Source organism: Dasypus novemcinctus, chromosome 27, assembly GCF_030445035.2.
Source record: "Dasypus novemcinctus isolate mDasNov1 chromosome 27, mDasNov1.1.hap2, whole genome shotgun sequence".
NCBI lineage: Eukaryota > Metazoa > Chordata > Mammalia > Cingulata > Dasypodidae > Dasypus > Dasypus novemcinctus.
In genome coordinates, this window is record NC_080699.1 from 24210095 (window position 1) to 24224704 (window position 14610).

At 57.8% G+C, this 14610-nt stretch overlaps 1 protein-coding gene across 1 annotated transcript; it reads left to right on the forward strand.

The window, feature by feature from the left end:
• Positions 1–1601: 1601 nt before the first annotated feature.
• IL10RA (interleukin 10 receptor subunit alpha) lies at positions 1602–14385 on the forward strand. The gene is made up of 7 exons (XM_004452917.3): positions 1602–1782; positions 3696–3810; positions 4378–4559; positions 5361–5530; positions 6127–6277; positions 7600–7721; positions 11568–14385. The coding sequence occupies exons 1-7, from the start codon at positions 1713–1715 to the stop codon at positions 12429–12431; spliced, it is 1674 nt and encodes a 557-aa protein (XP_004452974.2). The 5' UTR covers positions 1602–1712; the 3' UTR covers positions 12432–14385.
• Positions 14386–14610: the final 225 nt, after the last annotated feature.

Below are 14610 nucleotides of genomic sequence, written 5' to 3' on the forward strand. Positions count from 1 at the left end.
GCATCAGTGCAGTGTCCAGAAAGTGTGTAGTAAATGTTTGTCAAATGAATGAATGAAGAATCCTGATCCTCCTTCATAATGGTAAGGGGATTAGATTTTTTAACTTGTGCAACTCCAGAAAAAAACTGAAAGTAAAGACAAGTTCAGAAAGAAAAATCACAGTTGTACTCCTTCCTGAAAAGGCCAGTGGGAACTAAGAAGTCATTTCGGAAGGCAGCGACACCCCTGGAGTCATGCCCGGGTACTCTCGAGCAGTTTGCCACTCTTACTCTCCCAGTTGAGCAATGGAGAGTGCAAAAAAACAACCTCACACTTTAAAAAGCCGGGGACTCTCCTCCCAGCTGGTCTGAGGGTGTGGTGACAAGGGCTGCCCCCTGAAGGTGGCCCTGATTGACCACGTGGCCCACTGGGCCAGTGACACCTCTCTCCACCAGCCCCACGGCTGACCTTCACTGACGATCATCCAAGAGCAAGGTCTTTCCAGGCCCAGCGCAGACCCTCACGCGGGATAGGAGCCCCCAGCTCTCACTCCCTGGCAACTTGGCACACTGTTGGGCCAGCCCACAGGGCAGAGAGGTTTCCACCTGAACAGAGTTCACCTGGCCACAAACCAGGGGGGCTGATGCCTGCCTAGCCCCCACACATGCACACTAATGCCACACCCACCCCAAAAGCTCCAGAAGACGAGGCTTTCATTGTGGGCACTGCACGGAAACTTCTCGGGAGCAGGGAGAGCCTGGTGACCCCAGCCCGGGCATGGAAATGTCCTGAACCCTCCTGCCCTGGGTCCTGGGCCCGCTGAGCCCAGGGGCAGGGGTTGGGAGACCCGGCACTCTGGACCGGGAGCGCAGCCTCTATTTGACTCACTGCCACCACCTAACCCAATCCAGACCAGCAGACTCATCACGGAAAGCAAACGAGGGCAAGCGCTCCCGCGCGCACGCTGAAGCAGGTGTCATCCGCCAATAAAAGGGGACGCAGACCAAGCTTATCGCCCACGCCCTCACATCCTCTGGTGCACCTGGGGCAAAGTCTCGGACGAGCCACGGCACACAGGCCAGAGTGACCCACCGTGTGCCTTTCCCAGTCCTCCAGCAAGGAGGAAAAACAGCTTCTAGAAGTGAGATTTCAGACAAGCGAAGGAAACGCAAAGGGGCTGGGAGACGTCGTGGGCCAAAAACATTAGCCCACAAAGAGGTCGCCTACTCCACGTTTGGATGAAAGCAGACCGTGCTCGGAGGCTCGCTCACGCCGCCCCGGGGCTCTCTAGGAGCGCTGGCGGCCACAGCTCCAGCCCACTTTTCTCACCCTAGGGACGGGGCTGTCCCTTGCCTGCTGCCTCCCAGGCCCCAGCCCTTATCCCCAGCCCTCTCTGTCACACACACACGTCGGACGCCCGCACTGCTTTAACTCGATTGCACGGGAGCCCAGAGGGAAGGGGCAGGCGGAGCGCGGGTCGCAGCGCAGCGCCCACCCTGGGACAGTCCAGCCAGCGGCCCGCTCGGCGCCCGCCCCCCCCCGCACCTGCTGGGGACTCCCGCACTGCGCGGCCTCGGGGGCGGGGCGGGGCGGGGCGGGGCGGCCCGCCCTCCCGTGACGTCAGCCCGCGGGGCGGGGCCGCGGGCGGCCGAGGTTTCAGTCCCCGCACAGCCGGGGGCGCGGCGGGAGGCGCGCGGCTCGACTCGGCAGCCGGACGATGTTGCGCGCCCAGGATGCGCCACCCTCCGCTGGTAGTGCTGCTGGCGGCGCTCCTCGGCCTGCGCCTCGGCTCGGGCGCGCACGGTAAGACCCGGGACCCCGGCCCGCCCTGCGGGGCTGTGCGGGTGGCCGGACGCAGCTGCGGCCGCCCCTCGCTGCGGCCCGCGGAGAGCCCCGTCTGGCCGAGCCCTTCTCCCCGAGTGGCCCTCATCCTGGCCAGCCTGGGGCTCAGAAGTCTAGTGCCCTTGACCCATCGTTTGTTGAGGTCGAAGAGGCTGAGATTGGCTGGGGTGGAAGGGGGGAGAAAAAAGGGAAATCGGTGCCGGGCAAGTCAAGTCATCGTTCACCCGCTCGCTCCCGTCGAGCCACAGACATTTTGTCCCTCTGTGGAATGACTTTGGTCCACATCTGCCTCCACCTTCCCTTAGCCAGTTTCTGCTCCTGTCCCATCTCAACCCCACCCCTGCCCCTTTCCCCCATCCCCACCAGTCACCCCGATGCCATCATCCCTGCTCTGCTCTGTAGCCCCCCAACTCACTCCAGCTGCTGCCTGCCCCCCTCCTCCCTTATGGCGACCCCCAGCTCAGGCTCCCGGTCCAGCCTGCTCTCCCAGAAAAGTTTCTGCGAATGAAAAGAGGTAACTCTGGAAAAAGAGAAGCGCAGGGCCCTGGTTAGAAAGACCGAAAACAGGCAGAGAGAGCAGGGACCGAAACAGTTTCTACATGATGACAAAATGCAGAGTAAAACAGGCAGTGGGTGCTCACGTGATCGCGAGCTGAGCTGGGGAGGTGTAGACCAGACACCGCAAAGACTGCCTGTATTTATCACTTTCCGCTAATGTTTTGAAATCGAGACACAAACTTGAGGATCAAAGGCAGTATTAGAAAGAGTGCAGGTAGGGACAGAAGTGTTTTCTAAGTGAGAATGAGCCTGAAAAAGAACCATTATTAGAGTGATCCGCAGAAGTTGGAGGAGGGAAACAAGAGGGGACAAACAGATATTAAAGGAGAGGGGAGAATAGATACTGGTCTTGCCTGTACTTCGTTCCATTTGATGGGCAAGATTCTTAAAGTCGATGTATTTATCACATTCTTACCAATGAGGGAACAAGTTTGGCAAGGTCAAGGCATTTGCCCAGAGCCACAATGGCAAGTGCCAGGTGGAGGCTGCTGGAGTTGGTGTTTTCCCACGGCGAGTGGTGTGCTGTGGGCAAGGGGGTGGTAATCGGATCTCAGCTTGGAGTCACGGGTGCTAGCTCTTCGTGGAAACGTTCTCAGCCGGGTCTAGAACCAGAGCTGGTTCCGTCTATCTGTCCCTACCCAGCCTGAGGCTGGACTTCCGGCTACAGGCGAAGCCTTATCCAGGAGCTGGGAAGTAGGGGAGCACTCAGCTTAGGGGAGCCCTGAGGAGAAGCAGATGGATGTCGACAAACAGGATGTTTGCCCAAGAACCCCAGAGGCATGCATGGCCCGGGGCTGGAGTCAGGGCTGGAGTCAGGGCTGGGGCCAGGGTGGGGAGCCAGCCCGGGGGTGGGGCGGGCAGAGCCAGGGACTGGCTCACTGAGAGCCCCCTGCCCGCCCCCCCTCAGCCCTCAGCCCTCTCTGCTGGGGGTCAGCAGTCAGCCTGGCCCTTCCCAGCCACCCCTTCTGCCTCTGGTCACAGCAAAGGACGGCGACTTGAGGACACAACACTAGTTTGGAATCAGGTGCCCCTGGAATCGAGGCCCCACTCTGCTTCTTCCTGGCTCCACAGGCCAGGGCAAGTCACTTGACTGAACCTCCATTTTTCAGGGTGGCAGGGCCTCCCTTGGGAGGCCGTCGTGATGATTAAATGAGCCAGAGGTGGCAAGTTCTTAGCACAGTGCTCAGCTCCTAGTAAGGTCCTCGGTGAATGGTAGCTGTGAGACTCATTGCCCCCATCACCTCGTCCCTGGGGGGTGGCCGAGAAGGGCTGGCCTCTGCTGGCTCTGGAACTGACACCGCTCTCCCCCCGGACAGAGCTGCCCAGCCCTCCATTCGTGTGGTTTGAAGGAGAATTTTTCCACCACGTCCTCCACTGGACGCCCATCCCGAATCAGTCCCAAAGCACCTACTACGAAGTGGAGCTAATGCCGTAAGGAAAGGGGAGGGGAGTGGGGGACGGACGGGCAGATCTGGGCCCTTCTACCCCCTTGACCCTGGGACGATGCCTGTCTTCTTATTGAAGCAAGGCTGGGAGGGACCCCGACACCTCTCTACCAGCCAACAAGCCCATATGTGCCCAGCAGTGAGCGGGAATTCTGGGGTGAGAGGCCTGGGTACTGCCTGTGCCCTCAAGGCACCATGCTAGAAAAAAAAAAAAAACAGGAAAAGTATCCAAGATCAAGTTGGAGAATAAGGAAACCCTAATGACTGCAAGTATTGTTGGCAGAAGGGAGACATTAGGTCGTCCTGAGGGAGTAGCAGTTCTTCCTGAAGAAGCTGGGACTTCAGTTAAGCATATTCCAGTTTCCACCGGACAATTGATAGGGGGTCCCTGACCCCAGGACACCTCCTTGCAGCAGATGCCCTGGACTAGGAGAGACCCTCCGAGGGCTGAGCCAGTTTCTCCCATCACGGGGGCTCTCTCCCCTGGCCTCCCTCTAACGGGGCGGGTGTGTCGCAGGCTCCTCTCCCAGTGCCCGCCCTCCTCTCTCCCCAGCTATGGAAGAGAGCCCTGGAAGACCGTCCCCTCCTGTAACCAGACCCTGGCGCTGTCCTGTGACCTCAGCATGGTGACCCAGGAGCTGTACCACAACGACGGTTACCGGGTCAAAGTCCGGGCGGTGGACGGCAGCCGGCGCTCCAACTGGACCACCACCATCCGCTTCACCTACGATGATGGTACGTCTCCTCCCCGGGCCTGAGTCTGGCTCGGGGATACCTTCTGGCCAGAAGCTCTATCCCATAGTGCCCCGCGTCCGCCAAGGGTCCCGGCCGGGGGCGCGGGCCATTCCTTTGGAGAAAGTTTAGGTGCAAATAGACAAAGTCGGCTGAGGTTTGAAAAGGAACTGGACTTGTTTATCCTGCAGAGGACTGAGAAGAGAGGCCTTGGGGTGGGTCAGGGCAGCCGAGTCACGAGGGCCAGGCCCGTGGACTTGCAGGGTTTGGGAAGAGGAAGCGAATCCTCAAGCACTCGGCACCGGGCAGGAAGCAGCAGGGAGGTCCTCCTCCTTTTAGGGACGCACTCCCGGGCTTAGGGTGGGAGGCACCGCGGCGGGGAGGGGCTACTGAAGAAAAGTCGAGAACCTCTCTCGGGACCAAAGGATAAACCCCAGTCTTCCTGGGATTCTGACATTCCCCAGATTGGGGTCAAGCTCCGTGTGTGAGTTGAGCTGCTCAGAAGGACCAAGCCGGAGCCAACAGCCCTGAAGTCATTGGCTCCTTGGCGGGCCCGTGCCCAGCTAGCGGCAGAAGCGTTGCCTGCGGAGAGTATTTAAAACAGGGGTGGCCAGGGCCCCGCAAGGACCGTGCCCTGGGTGGGCCTGGGCCGTCTGTACTTCGAACACGTGCCCCAGGAAATCTTTATGTGCCTCGGGTTGGGAAACCTCTGGGCTTTAGGGCGGGTGAGGCTTGCTGCTGTGGGCAGGATGCTCGCCCATGCCCTCCCAGCCCGCAGCCCTCTGGTTTTGCCACCCCCTGCAGTGACCCTGACAGTCGGCCACTTGGAGCTCGAGATGGACAGGGACGCCCTCCGCGGGACGATCCAGCCCCCCAGGCCTAAGATGGCTCCCGCGGGCGACACGTATGAGAGCATCTTTAAAAACTTCCGCGAGTACGAGATCGCCATGCGCAAGGTGCCGGACAACTACACGGTATGGGGCCGCGGCGGCCGCGGGCTGGGCCCTCGGCTTCCCCGTGTACCGGAGGGGAACCCCACTGGCAGAGTAAAGAGGGGCCCTGGGGGCGGCCGGGGATGGGAGCTGAAACGACCTCGGCTCTTTCGGTCCAGCCCCTAAACCTGTGCTCCCCCCAGGTGTGGGGAGGACATTGATGTTTCCAGGGTGACCCCAAGACGTGTTAGAGCTGCTATTTCTGGTCCCCTGGCAGGTGGGTATTTTAGGCCCTTTTGTAGGTGAGGAAAGGAGAGGCTGTGGCACCTGCCTGAGGACAGCCCTGCAAGAGGGAGCTCTGTGACTGCACAATCTCTCTCCTTTCCTCGCCACCATGGCTGATTTGGTCCTTCGCTTCTGTAAAATGCTGCCTTTTCTCTTCCAATATAAAATAATGTATAGGAATCCCAGAGACCTCGGGCTGTGTGGCTAATCGCAGAGTTTGTTATCTTAGGAAAGGAAGCCCGGAGCTTCTGGGGATGGCCTGGACCCTATCCAAAGGCCCCCCCAGCCCCCAGCTTCTAGGGAGCCCTGACGTAAGGGCGTTTTGCTTATTGCTGCTGCTGTTTTTGTTTCAGTTCACAAACAAGAAGGTGAAGGGCGAGCACTTCAGGCTCCCCATCTCTGGGGAGGTGGGAACGTTCTGTGTCATGGTGAAGCCGTCCCTGAGCTCCCGCCTCAACAAGGGCCTGTGGTCCGAGGAGGTGTGCCACGTCCTCACCCGGCAGTGTAAGTGCCGACGGCGCGTGGGGAGGGCCGGGGAGGCGGCCGGGACGGGCCTCCCGCCGTCTGGCAAGCCTCCGCCCTGTGAGAGAGATGAGGATTAGAATTCCCACTTTGGAGATGAGGAAGCTGAGGCTCTGCGCGTTGAGTGGCGCACAGCAAGGACACAGCGGCCGAGCCGGGCCTCCTGGTTCCGTGGGCGCTTCCACTCAGGCACAGCTGTGCTTCCCGGCCCCCCCCACCCACACCGTGAGCTGTGGCAGCTCCTGTTCCTTTCACCTCTTGGCTGTCCTCCCTCAGAGCCCCGGGTGCAAAGGGCCTTTTCCTTCCACTCCCCCAGAGGAAGCAAACTGAGCTGCCCCCTTGCCCACAGCTGCTGCTGAAATCCACGCACGCTGAGCCCCGCTCCCAGCCTGGTGCTGAGGAAGGGAGTGGAGGGGAGGGGGCGGGGACAGAGAGGCTGCGATCCTGCCTGCAAGGTCTTATGGTGGCGGAGGAACCAGAAGATGCACAGGGCGTTTCGGGGGGCCCAGTGACTCATGCCAACATAAAGTGCCCTGAGAATGCCAGGGCCACTGTGGACAGGGGTCCGGCAGAGACTAAAATGACTCCTTACGTTTCTACAGTCAACTTCTGTTCGCGAGGCCAGGCCTCACAGCCATGCAGGGATTTATTGATACAAAAGAAAGTTTTGTGTAAAGGTCTGGGTTCAAATCCCGGCTTCATCGCTCACGAGGTGTCTGACCTTGCACAAGTTATTTAAACTCTGTGGGCCTCAGGATTGTAATCTGTGAAAATGGAGATGGTCAGCTTACTTACCTCGTAAGGTTATTGTAAGGATCAAATGAAATCAGTCGAGTGCTTGGTACATCGTCAGTGCTGTGTGCTGTGGTACTTCACAGCCATCTTACGAGGTAGGGGCTGTTGTTCATCCCATTTTATAGATGAAGAAACTGAGGCTCAGAGAGGTTAAGTAACTTGTTGGTAAGTGGCGAAGCTGGGATTTGAACCCAGGCCTGGCTGCCCCCTGAACCTCCGTTCTTACCTGGCTGCACCATCCTGCCTCACTGCTCTGCTGGGTGGAGCGTGAGTCAGGGGCAGAGGGCTGGTAGCAGAGTCAGTGTGTCTAAGGGGGTTTGGAGGGCCAGGCAGGGGTTCCCAAGAGCCCTGGCACGTCTAGACCCATGATCTGACCATGCTGGGGTGAGGGGTGCGGTTACCTGGGGCCACTCACTGAGTGGCTCCTGAGAGGGGCCGAGGGACCTGTGGGGGCCGCCCCTCCATGCCCCGTGGTGCCAGGCCACAAACGCCTCTCTCTGGGCCCGCAGACTTCACCGCCACCAACCTGGGAGTCTTCTTCGCCTTTGTCCTGCTGCTCTGCGGAGCCCTGGCCTACTGCCTGGCCCTCCAGCTGTACGTGCGGCGCCGGGGGAAGCTGCCGGCCGTGCTGGTGAGTCTCACGGGGAGGCCCCTGCCCTGTCCTTCCCAGCCCTGCCAGAGTCCTGGGGACGGACAGTGCTCCTTGCCAGCGGCCACCCCCCTCCCGCACTCTCCTCCGCTCTCAGCACTGACGTTAGTGTGAGGACCTTCTCGGGCACAGTGGGGACAAAGAATGCAGTGGACACGAATAACGGTCTTGAGAATGTTGCCTTCTAGTAGCTACAGAAGGCACACGCCAAATAATGACAACCCCTCCCTGCCACGCTTTATTTTTGAGTATACTCGAGTCTTATTATTTACAGGAGTTCTGTTTTATAAAGTCACTGGGAACCTTGAATTAGCAAATCCTGACTCATTGCTCCTAGGGGAAATAACAGAGTTAGGTTCCTGCATGCCTCTGGTCATATTTACATCAACCAGTCAAGACATAGCCTTGTTTTATGTGTGTTTCTGTTTGAAGATGTCTTATTTCATAGGGACTGTTGACTTCTTAACACTGAGTTCACAACCTGTTGCACTGTGACTCATACCTGAACAAAGCTATCTAACACGTGAATTTTCCCCGTCAGGCACATCACAGCCTTCTTGCACGTAGGAACACTAGATGGCACTTGGCACTAGGCCTGGGGGACATCTTAAACAGCGAAATCACCAACAAAGAGCACAAAAATGCCAAAAGATAAAACAAAAAACCATGGCACGAAATATACCATGGAATGGACACTTGTTTACTGTAGGTGAGTCGAAACAAGAAGGCCGAGCTTCGCCTTGTTCAGCCTCAGCTGGCCATGTTCGTGTCAGACAACTCAAACGTCTTTACCACATGTCCACAAATGACACCAAAAGTACAACAAGGATAATTTTGGGGTTTACAAATAAATGTCAGTGAGTAAGCAAATTTACAAGTATAGAATCTGTGGGTAATGAGAATTGACTGTATTTAAATAACTGGCCGTAGACCAGCCCTCTACTTTAGTACCTGTGAGATAGACACAATCATTATCCTCTTTTCACAAGAGGGGAAACTGAGGCACAGAAAGGTTGTTACATGCACAGGGTTACTCCGCCAGGGATAGAGCCTAGTTTTTCCAACCCTGAGTGGTGACGAGTGCCCCGGGAGAGAAGGACAAGGAGCAGGAGAGCTGGCCCCCGGCTGCTGTCAGAGAGGGAGAGCACTGGGCAGAGGATGCTCCAGAGGAGGGGCTCAGGTGGAGGTGAGGGGCTCATGCCCTGGCAGGGTGTTGCCTCTTGCTACATACTGCTGACAAATGCTGCATTTGTGATAAGCCAGACTCCAACTCTCAACTTATAAGAACTGAGGGTCATTTTCCAAAGCTCGCCCTAACTCTGACTTGGGGGGGCTGCCTCAGAGGTCGCCAGCCACCACCCCCATAGCTGGCATTACTGTGCGGTGGCCCTCGCTTGGTCAGAGAGGCTCAGAGCTGGAAGGGGACCTCCAGAGGGATCCCAGGATCTCTAGGAAAAAACAGGGAGACAGATTCTCTGAAAATATTTTGAGTAAGAACTCCAGGATGCATGGAAGGGAAGATGGGAGGTACAAGGCCTGGCCTAATTAGGGCCTTTGTCCAACCATGAAAGAACTTGTTCCCAGCTCGAGGCTACCCTGGGTAGAGAAGTACAGTGAGAAGTGTGGGGTTAGGGGCCCCTACAGCCTTAGGGGATTATAAAGTTCTTCCTTGTGTCTAACTGAAGTGAGTACTCTTTCTCTGGGGAAATTAGGTTGATGGCAGTGGTTTGGAGGTAAATGCCCCATGGGTCCTGTCCTCTGGGTTGGGAGCCTGGAGCATGGCAGCTACCGGGGAATGAGGGGTGCTGCTGCATGGCCAGGAAAGGCATCTAGAAAGCGAGTGAGGAGATGAGGTTCAGCTCCTGAACCCCTGCTGCCTGCACAGTGTTGAGAGAAGCAGATTCGGGTGACCCTCGTCCCAAGGCGCTTGATTACAGGCGGGGGAGGAAGCCAATAGGTAAACTGTTCATTTTAATGCAAAGTGCCGTGAAGTAGGCCCAGGTGCAAAATGCCAAGGGAGATGGCAAGCAACTTCTAGTTTTTTGTTCCTTTTGTACTTTTGGATCACAGGGTAGATTTTATCCTTGAGGTTTTTTCTTCCTGTGAGATCAAAATAGCCCAGTTGCCTTCATCGAAAGATGTTAGTCATTACTGGCTTCATGAATAACGCAGAGCACACAGAGCACTTTCACATCCAGCAGCTCATCCCCGCTCGTTAGCTGGTTTGATCTGATCTTTCGGCAGTGCAGCAAGGTAGCTATTATTGGACAAGCAAGGGATTTTGAATCAGGAGAGTTGAGAACAAATCCCACGTTTGTTCTTTGCTGCTGGGTGATTCTGGGCAAGTCTGTTCGTGTCTCTGAGCTTCAGTCTTCTTCTCTAGGAACTAGAGGTAATGGTATTTCCCTTCCAGAACTGTTGGAGGGTAAAATTCCATTTGGCAAGTATGTCTTGATGGCTGCTCTGTCACAGGCACTATTCAAAGCACTTTACATGCCCTGGTCACAAATGAGGAAGCAGTACTACCATTTCCACTTTACAAATGAGCAACTAAAGCACCAAGAGGATAAGTAGTTTGGCCAAAGTCATGGCTGATAAGAGGCAGCCAAGGGATTTGAACCCATGGAGTCTGGCTCCATAGTAAACATCCTTAATCAGCAAGCTATATGACAGTAATAGGGACTCAGTCAATAGGAGTTGCTTTTGAGTCGTCATGTACCAAGGGAATGTGGGCAGATGTGCACGAGTGAGTCAGTATGTCAGTCAACAAACCTTCTGAGTGCCTACTATGTGCCAGCTCACTTTAGGCACTGGAGACAGAAGAGTGAACAAGAAGCAAGAGCTCTTGCTCTCAAGAAGCTTATGTTCTGTTGGGATGGGGAGTGAGTGGAGGGGTGGAAGACAGGAAACAGGTAAATAAGTAAAATCCTCACAGGAATTGAGTGCTAGGAAGAAATAAACTGAGTTAACATGGAGAGAGCAGCTGGAGTACTGCTTTAGCCCGGGTGATCGGGAAGGCCTCTGCAGAGGTGACATCTGAGCTGAGACCTGAGCATTGAGGAGGACACAGCTGGGCAAAGGGTTGAGAGAAGGGTGTGCCAAGCAGAAGGAGTAGTGCGTGCAAAGGTCCTGAGACAGCACTGTGTGTGACGTGTTTCGCGGGCAGAAAGACGGTCCGTGCAGCTGGGCAGAGGAGCTGGCGGAGGAGGGGTTAAGTGCCTTCCGAGATGCTCAGCAGTGAGTGGGGAGCTGCCAGTGCTGTGCTCGTTCTGCACTCACACTGCTTGTCACCCTGTGTTTGTCCAGGTCACTACGCGGGTAGAACCATTAATTTGATGTCTCAGACACATCCAGCATTAAAAAAACAAAAGAAGGAAAGGGGAGGGGAGGGTGGAAAATATCACAGCACCCATGGAATAATGATAAGTGTTCTTTTGTGAAACTGGTTTCGGCTATTTATATATGGGTTATGATGTGAAATGTGTTTCTTACTTTGAGTCATAGTCAAAAGAAGTTGGAAACGCATTTCTAGCTGAGCGATGGAGCCAGCGTGCTCCCGTTCTGCCTGGCAGCCCACCTGGGCTCCAGGAAAATCTGCTTTTAGTAATCTGGCCCCAAGACAAACTAAGAACCCGAATTAGCAGGGCAATCTGATCGGAAAGGGAACAGAGGGAGCAGGTAGGGGCAGGAGCCGGGCTCTGCGGGCGCATCTGCGGAAGCAGCAGCTGCTAGAGTCCCCCCCACACACACACCAGACCCGTGGCCTCCCCCGGCCACCCTGGAGTGGGTTCTCCGGGTGACTCTCCCCCTCTTTCGCTCCCTCCCCAGGTCTTCGAGAAGCCCCGCCCCTTCGGCCTGGTCAGCCAGGTCCCCTGCCGGGAGACCCAGGACCCCGTCTACCTTGACCAGGAGGCCTTCCTGAGCGTGTCTACCGCGCTGAGGAGCTCGGGGCTGCACGGCAGCACAGACAGCGGCTTCGGCAGTGCCAAGCCATCCCTGCAGGCCGAAGAGCCCCAGTTCCCCCTCCCGGCCCCCAACCCCCCGGCCGGGGTCACCCTTGGAGAGGGGACGCCCCTGGAGAGGGAGGACAGCGGGGGCAGCGGCAGCAGCACGGACAGCGGGATCTGCTTGCAGGAGCCCAGCCTGAGTGACAGCCGGGGCCAGGAGGACAGCGGCATCGGCCTGGCCCAGAGCTCCGCGGGGCAGCCTGGGGACACGCAGCATGGCTCGGCCTCGGGCCGTGTCAGCCCCCTGAGGACTGAGCCACCGGGGGAAGAAGACCCAGCTGTGGTGGCATTCCAGGGCTACCTGAGACAGACAAGATGCACAGAGGAGAAGGCAGTCAAGGCGGGCTGCCTGGAGGAAGAGTCCTCCTCGACAGATGGCCTTGGCCCCAAATTCAGGACGTGCCCGGATGCCGAGGCGGGCTGGCCTGCGCCAGCCCTGGCCAAGGGCTATTTGAAACAAGACCCCCCAGGAATGACTCTTCATCCCTCAGGGTCCCCCACCAGACAGTGGAACCAACCAACTGAGGAATGGCCACTCCTGGGCTTGACCAGCTGTGGTGACTGGAGCTTTGCCCATGACCTTGCCCCTCTGGACTGCGGCACAGCCCCAGGTGGTCTCCTGGGCAGCTTTGACTCAGACCTGATGACCCTGCCCCTGATCTCCGGCCTGCACACAAATGAGTGATTCAGGCTAAGGGTTTCAGCCGTGCCTGCTCCTCCCTTGCCTGACAAGGACAGTCCTTGGGGGAGGAGGAGAGGGCCCCAGGGGGACAGCAGTGACCCAGGAGGCCGGGCTGGGCTGGCTCCGGTGCCAGCGGCAGGAGGAGGCTGTCACTAAACTGGCACAGGTTCCTGGGTGGGCTTGGTCTGTTGTGTTGGTCTGGGACCTTGCACAGCTGGCAAGGGCAAGCAGACACCTGCCCCCGCAGGACTCTTTCCAGCAGCATGAGGCACTACTTGCTCAGGGGAACCACGGGGTTTTCGGGGTTTTCTGGAATGGTGGTGAGGCTGCCGGCTGGCATTGGCTTTGGTCCAGTCCTCCCCGCTTAGGCCAGCCGTGGGCCAGGGTGGAAGCTGGGAGCATGGTGGCTTTGGGGTCTCGCTGCAAGGGTGACTTCTAGGCAGGAAAAGGACTCTGGGGCGGTTAGAGCAGGCCATCGGGCTGGCCTGGGCCCCTGGAGAAGCACCCCCACTGGCCTTCCAGGCCCGGCGGCTATCAGGAGACGGTGAAGGGTGTCTACCTGGTCAGGCAGGTGATGGGAGGGAAGGAGGGGGATGGAGGAGCTGAGACAGGGAAGGTGCTTCTGGCTCCCAGCCTGCGCCCAGGTGGGCCCTCTCTGGTGTCCACCTCCAGACTTCTCCCTCTTTCCGGCCAGTAGAGCCTCAACGCCCCTCGGCGCTCGCAGTGGCCCATCCTGTCCCCACACCGACTTGGCTGCCGCCACCATCCTCCTGACAGGACCAGAGAAGCCGCCGTGGTTTGCTTAGTCACACTCAGCCCCTCAGGCAGCCGCTGGGCTTGGGCAGCGGCTCTGGTCTGCCCTGAGGGTCAGGGCTGGGACCCGCATCTGTGCGTGCTGCTGACCTCCCGGCAGGCCTCAGAGGGCCCTGGTTTCCCCACCTGTGGAATTCCAACTCCGGCTTAGGGGCCGGCCATGCTGTGTGCTGGCCAGCCTGGCCCTGGGGCGACATTTCCAACCGAGCTAGGAGAAGTGGACTCTGCGCCCCAATCTGCAGAGCCCACTGTGTACTGAGGGCTGACAGCTGCCGGGAGGCCCTGGCTTCATACCAGGAGAGCAGCCAGTCACCAGGGCCACCAGAAAGGGTCCGGGTATCCCGAGGCGAGTTTGGAATCAGTCTTCAAACAAAACCAATTCACGGTCTGGGGGTGAGGAAGCTGGGAGGGGTGACAGACCTGGGGTCCTGCCTTCCGAGCACAAGACGTCCAGCCCGGGGCAGCCGTGACCCCTTCCACCCTGCCAGGAAGCTCCACGGTGCCAGTCTGAGAACAGCTCTCCCCGGAACCTTAGGCTTGTGGGAGGAGTCCTCGGGGTTCCCTTCGAAGCTTATTTATTTATTTTGTTCGGTTATTTATTGCAGAGGCAGCACACTAGAGTGAAAGAATTGGAGTAGTGGAGGAACCTTGAGTTCTAGTTCCGACCACTGTTTACTGTGTGTCCGCAGGCAGGTCACTTTTCCTCTTGGAGCCTCTGTGTCCTCGTCCGTAAAAGTGGCAAGCCCTGCCTGCCTTATCCACGTTCCTCGGGCTGGGAGGCTCCATGGGAAAATGGACGGGAGAGTGCCTTGAACGCAGAGCTGTGAGAAGGGTGATGCACATTTGTCATCCCAGGAAATGGCCAGGACCTCAGGGATCTTGCGGGAGGAGATTCCCACAGCACAGTCGCTGCTGGAGGACCGGGGCTGGTGACTGAGGAGGACGTTGGATAGGCTGTGGGGGGCTTGAAAGAAGCAAGACCTGGGCCCATGTCCTGGGGCCACCACGTAATGTCTGGGCCCTTTGGCCAATTACCGCCGTCCCTGGAAGTTTCTGTTTTCCCATCGGCAAAATGGGGGGACAACACGCAACGCGGGGAGGTGTTGTGAGGGGTGAGGGGGGTCGCGAATAAAAGGTTGAACACGACTTCCGGCCGGCCGCTGCTCTTTTCGGCTTGCCTGGTGCGCGCTCCCTGATGCCTGTCAGTGTTTGCTCAGGTTTCCTTGGAAACAGGTGGAAACAAAAGAGGTAGAGAGCACGCAGAGGGTGTCTCTCAGCAGACTGAAAACGGGAAACTAGAGCTGAGCACTTTGGATGCGAGGGCGCAGCGGGCTGACACCCTGGCAGGCCGCCGCGCCCCTCCCTGCGG

What these genes read in the sequence shown, in the direction of transcription:
- IL10RA (XM_004452917.3), top strand. Translation starts at nt 1,713, where the DNA reads ATGCGCCACCCTCCGCTGGTAGTGCTGCTGGCGGCGCTCCTCGGCCTG. An exon ending in CCTCGGCTCGGGCGCGCACG is followed by an intron (nt 1,783 to 3,695) that starts GTAAGACCCGGG and finishes CCCCCCGGACAG; the next exon opens with AGCTGCCCAGCCCTCCATTC. An exon ending in AGGTGCCGGACAACTACACG is followed by an intron (nt 5,531 to 6,126) that starts GTATGGGGCCGC and finishes TTTTTGTTTCAG; the next exon opens with TTCACAAACAAGAAGGTGAA.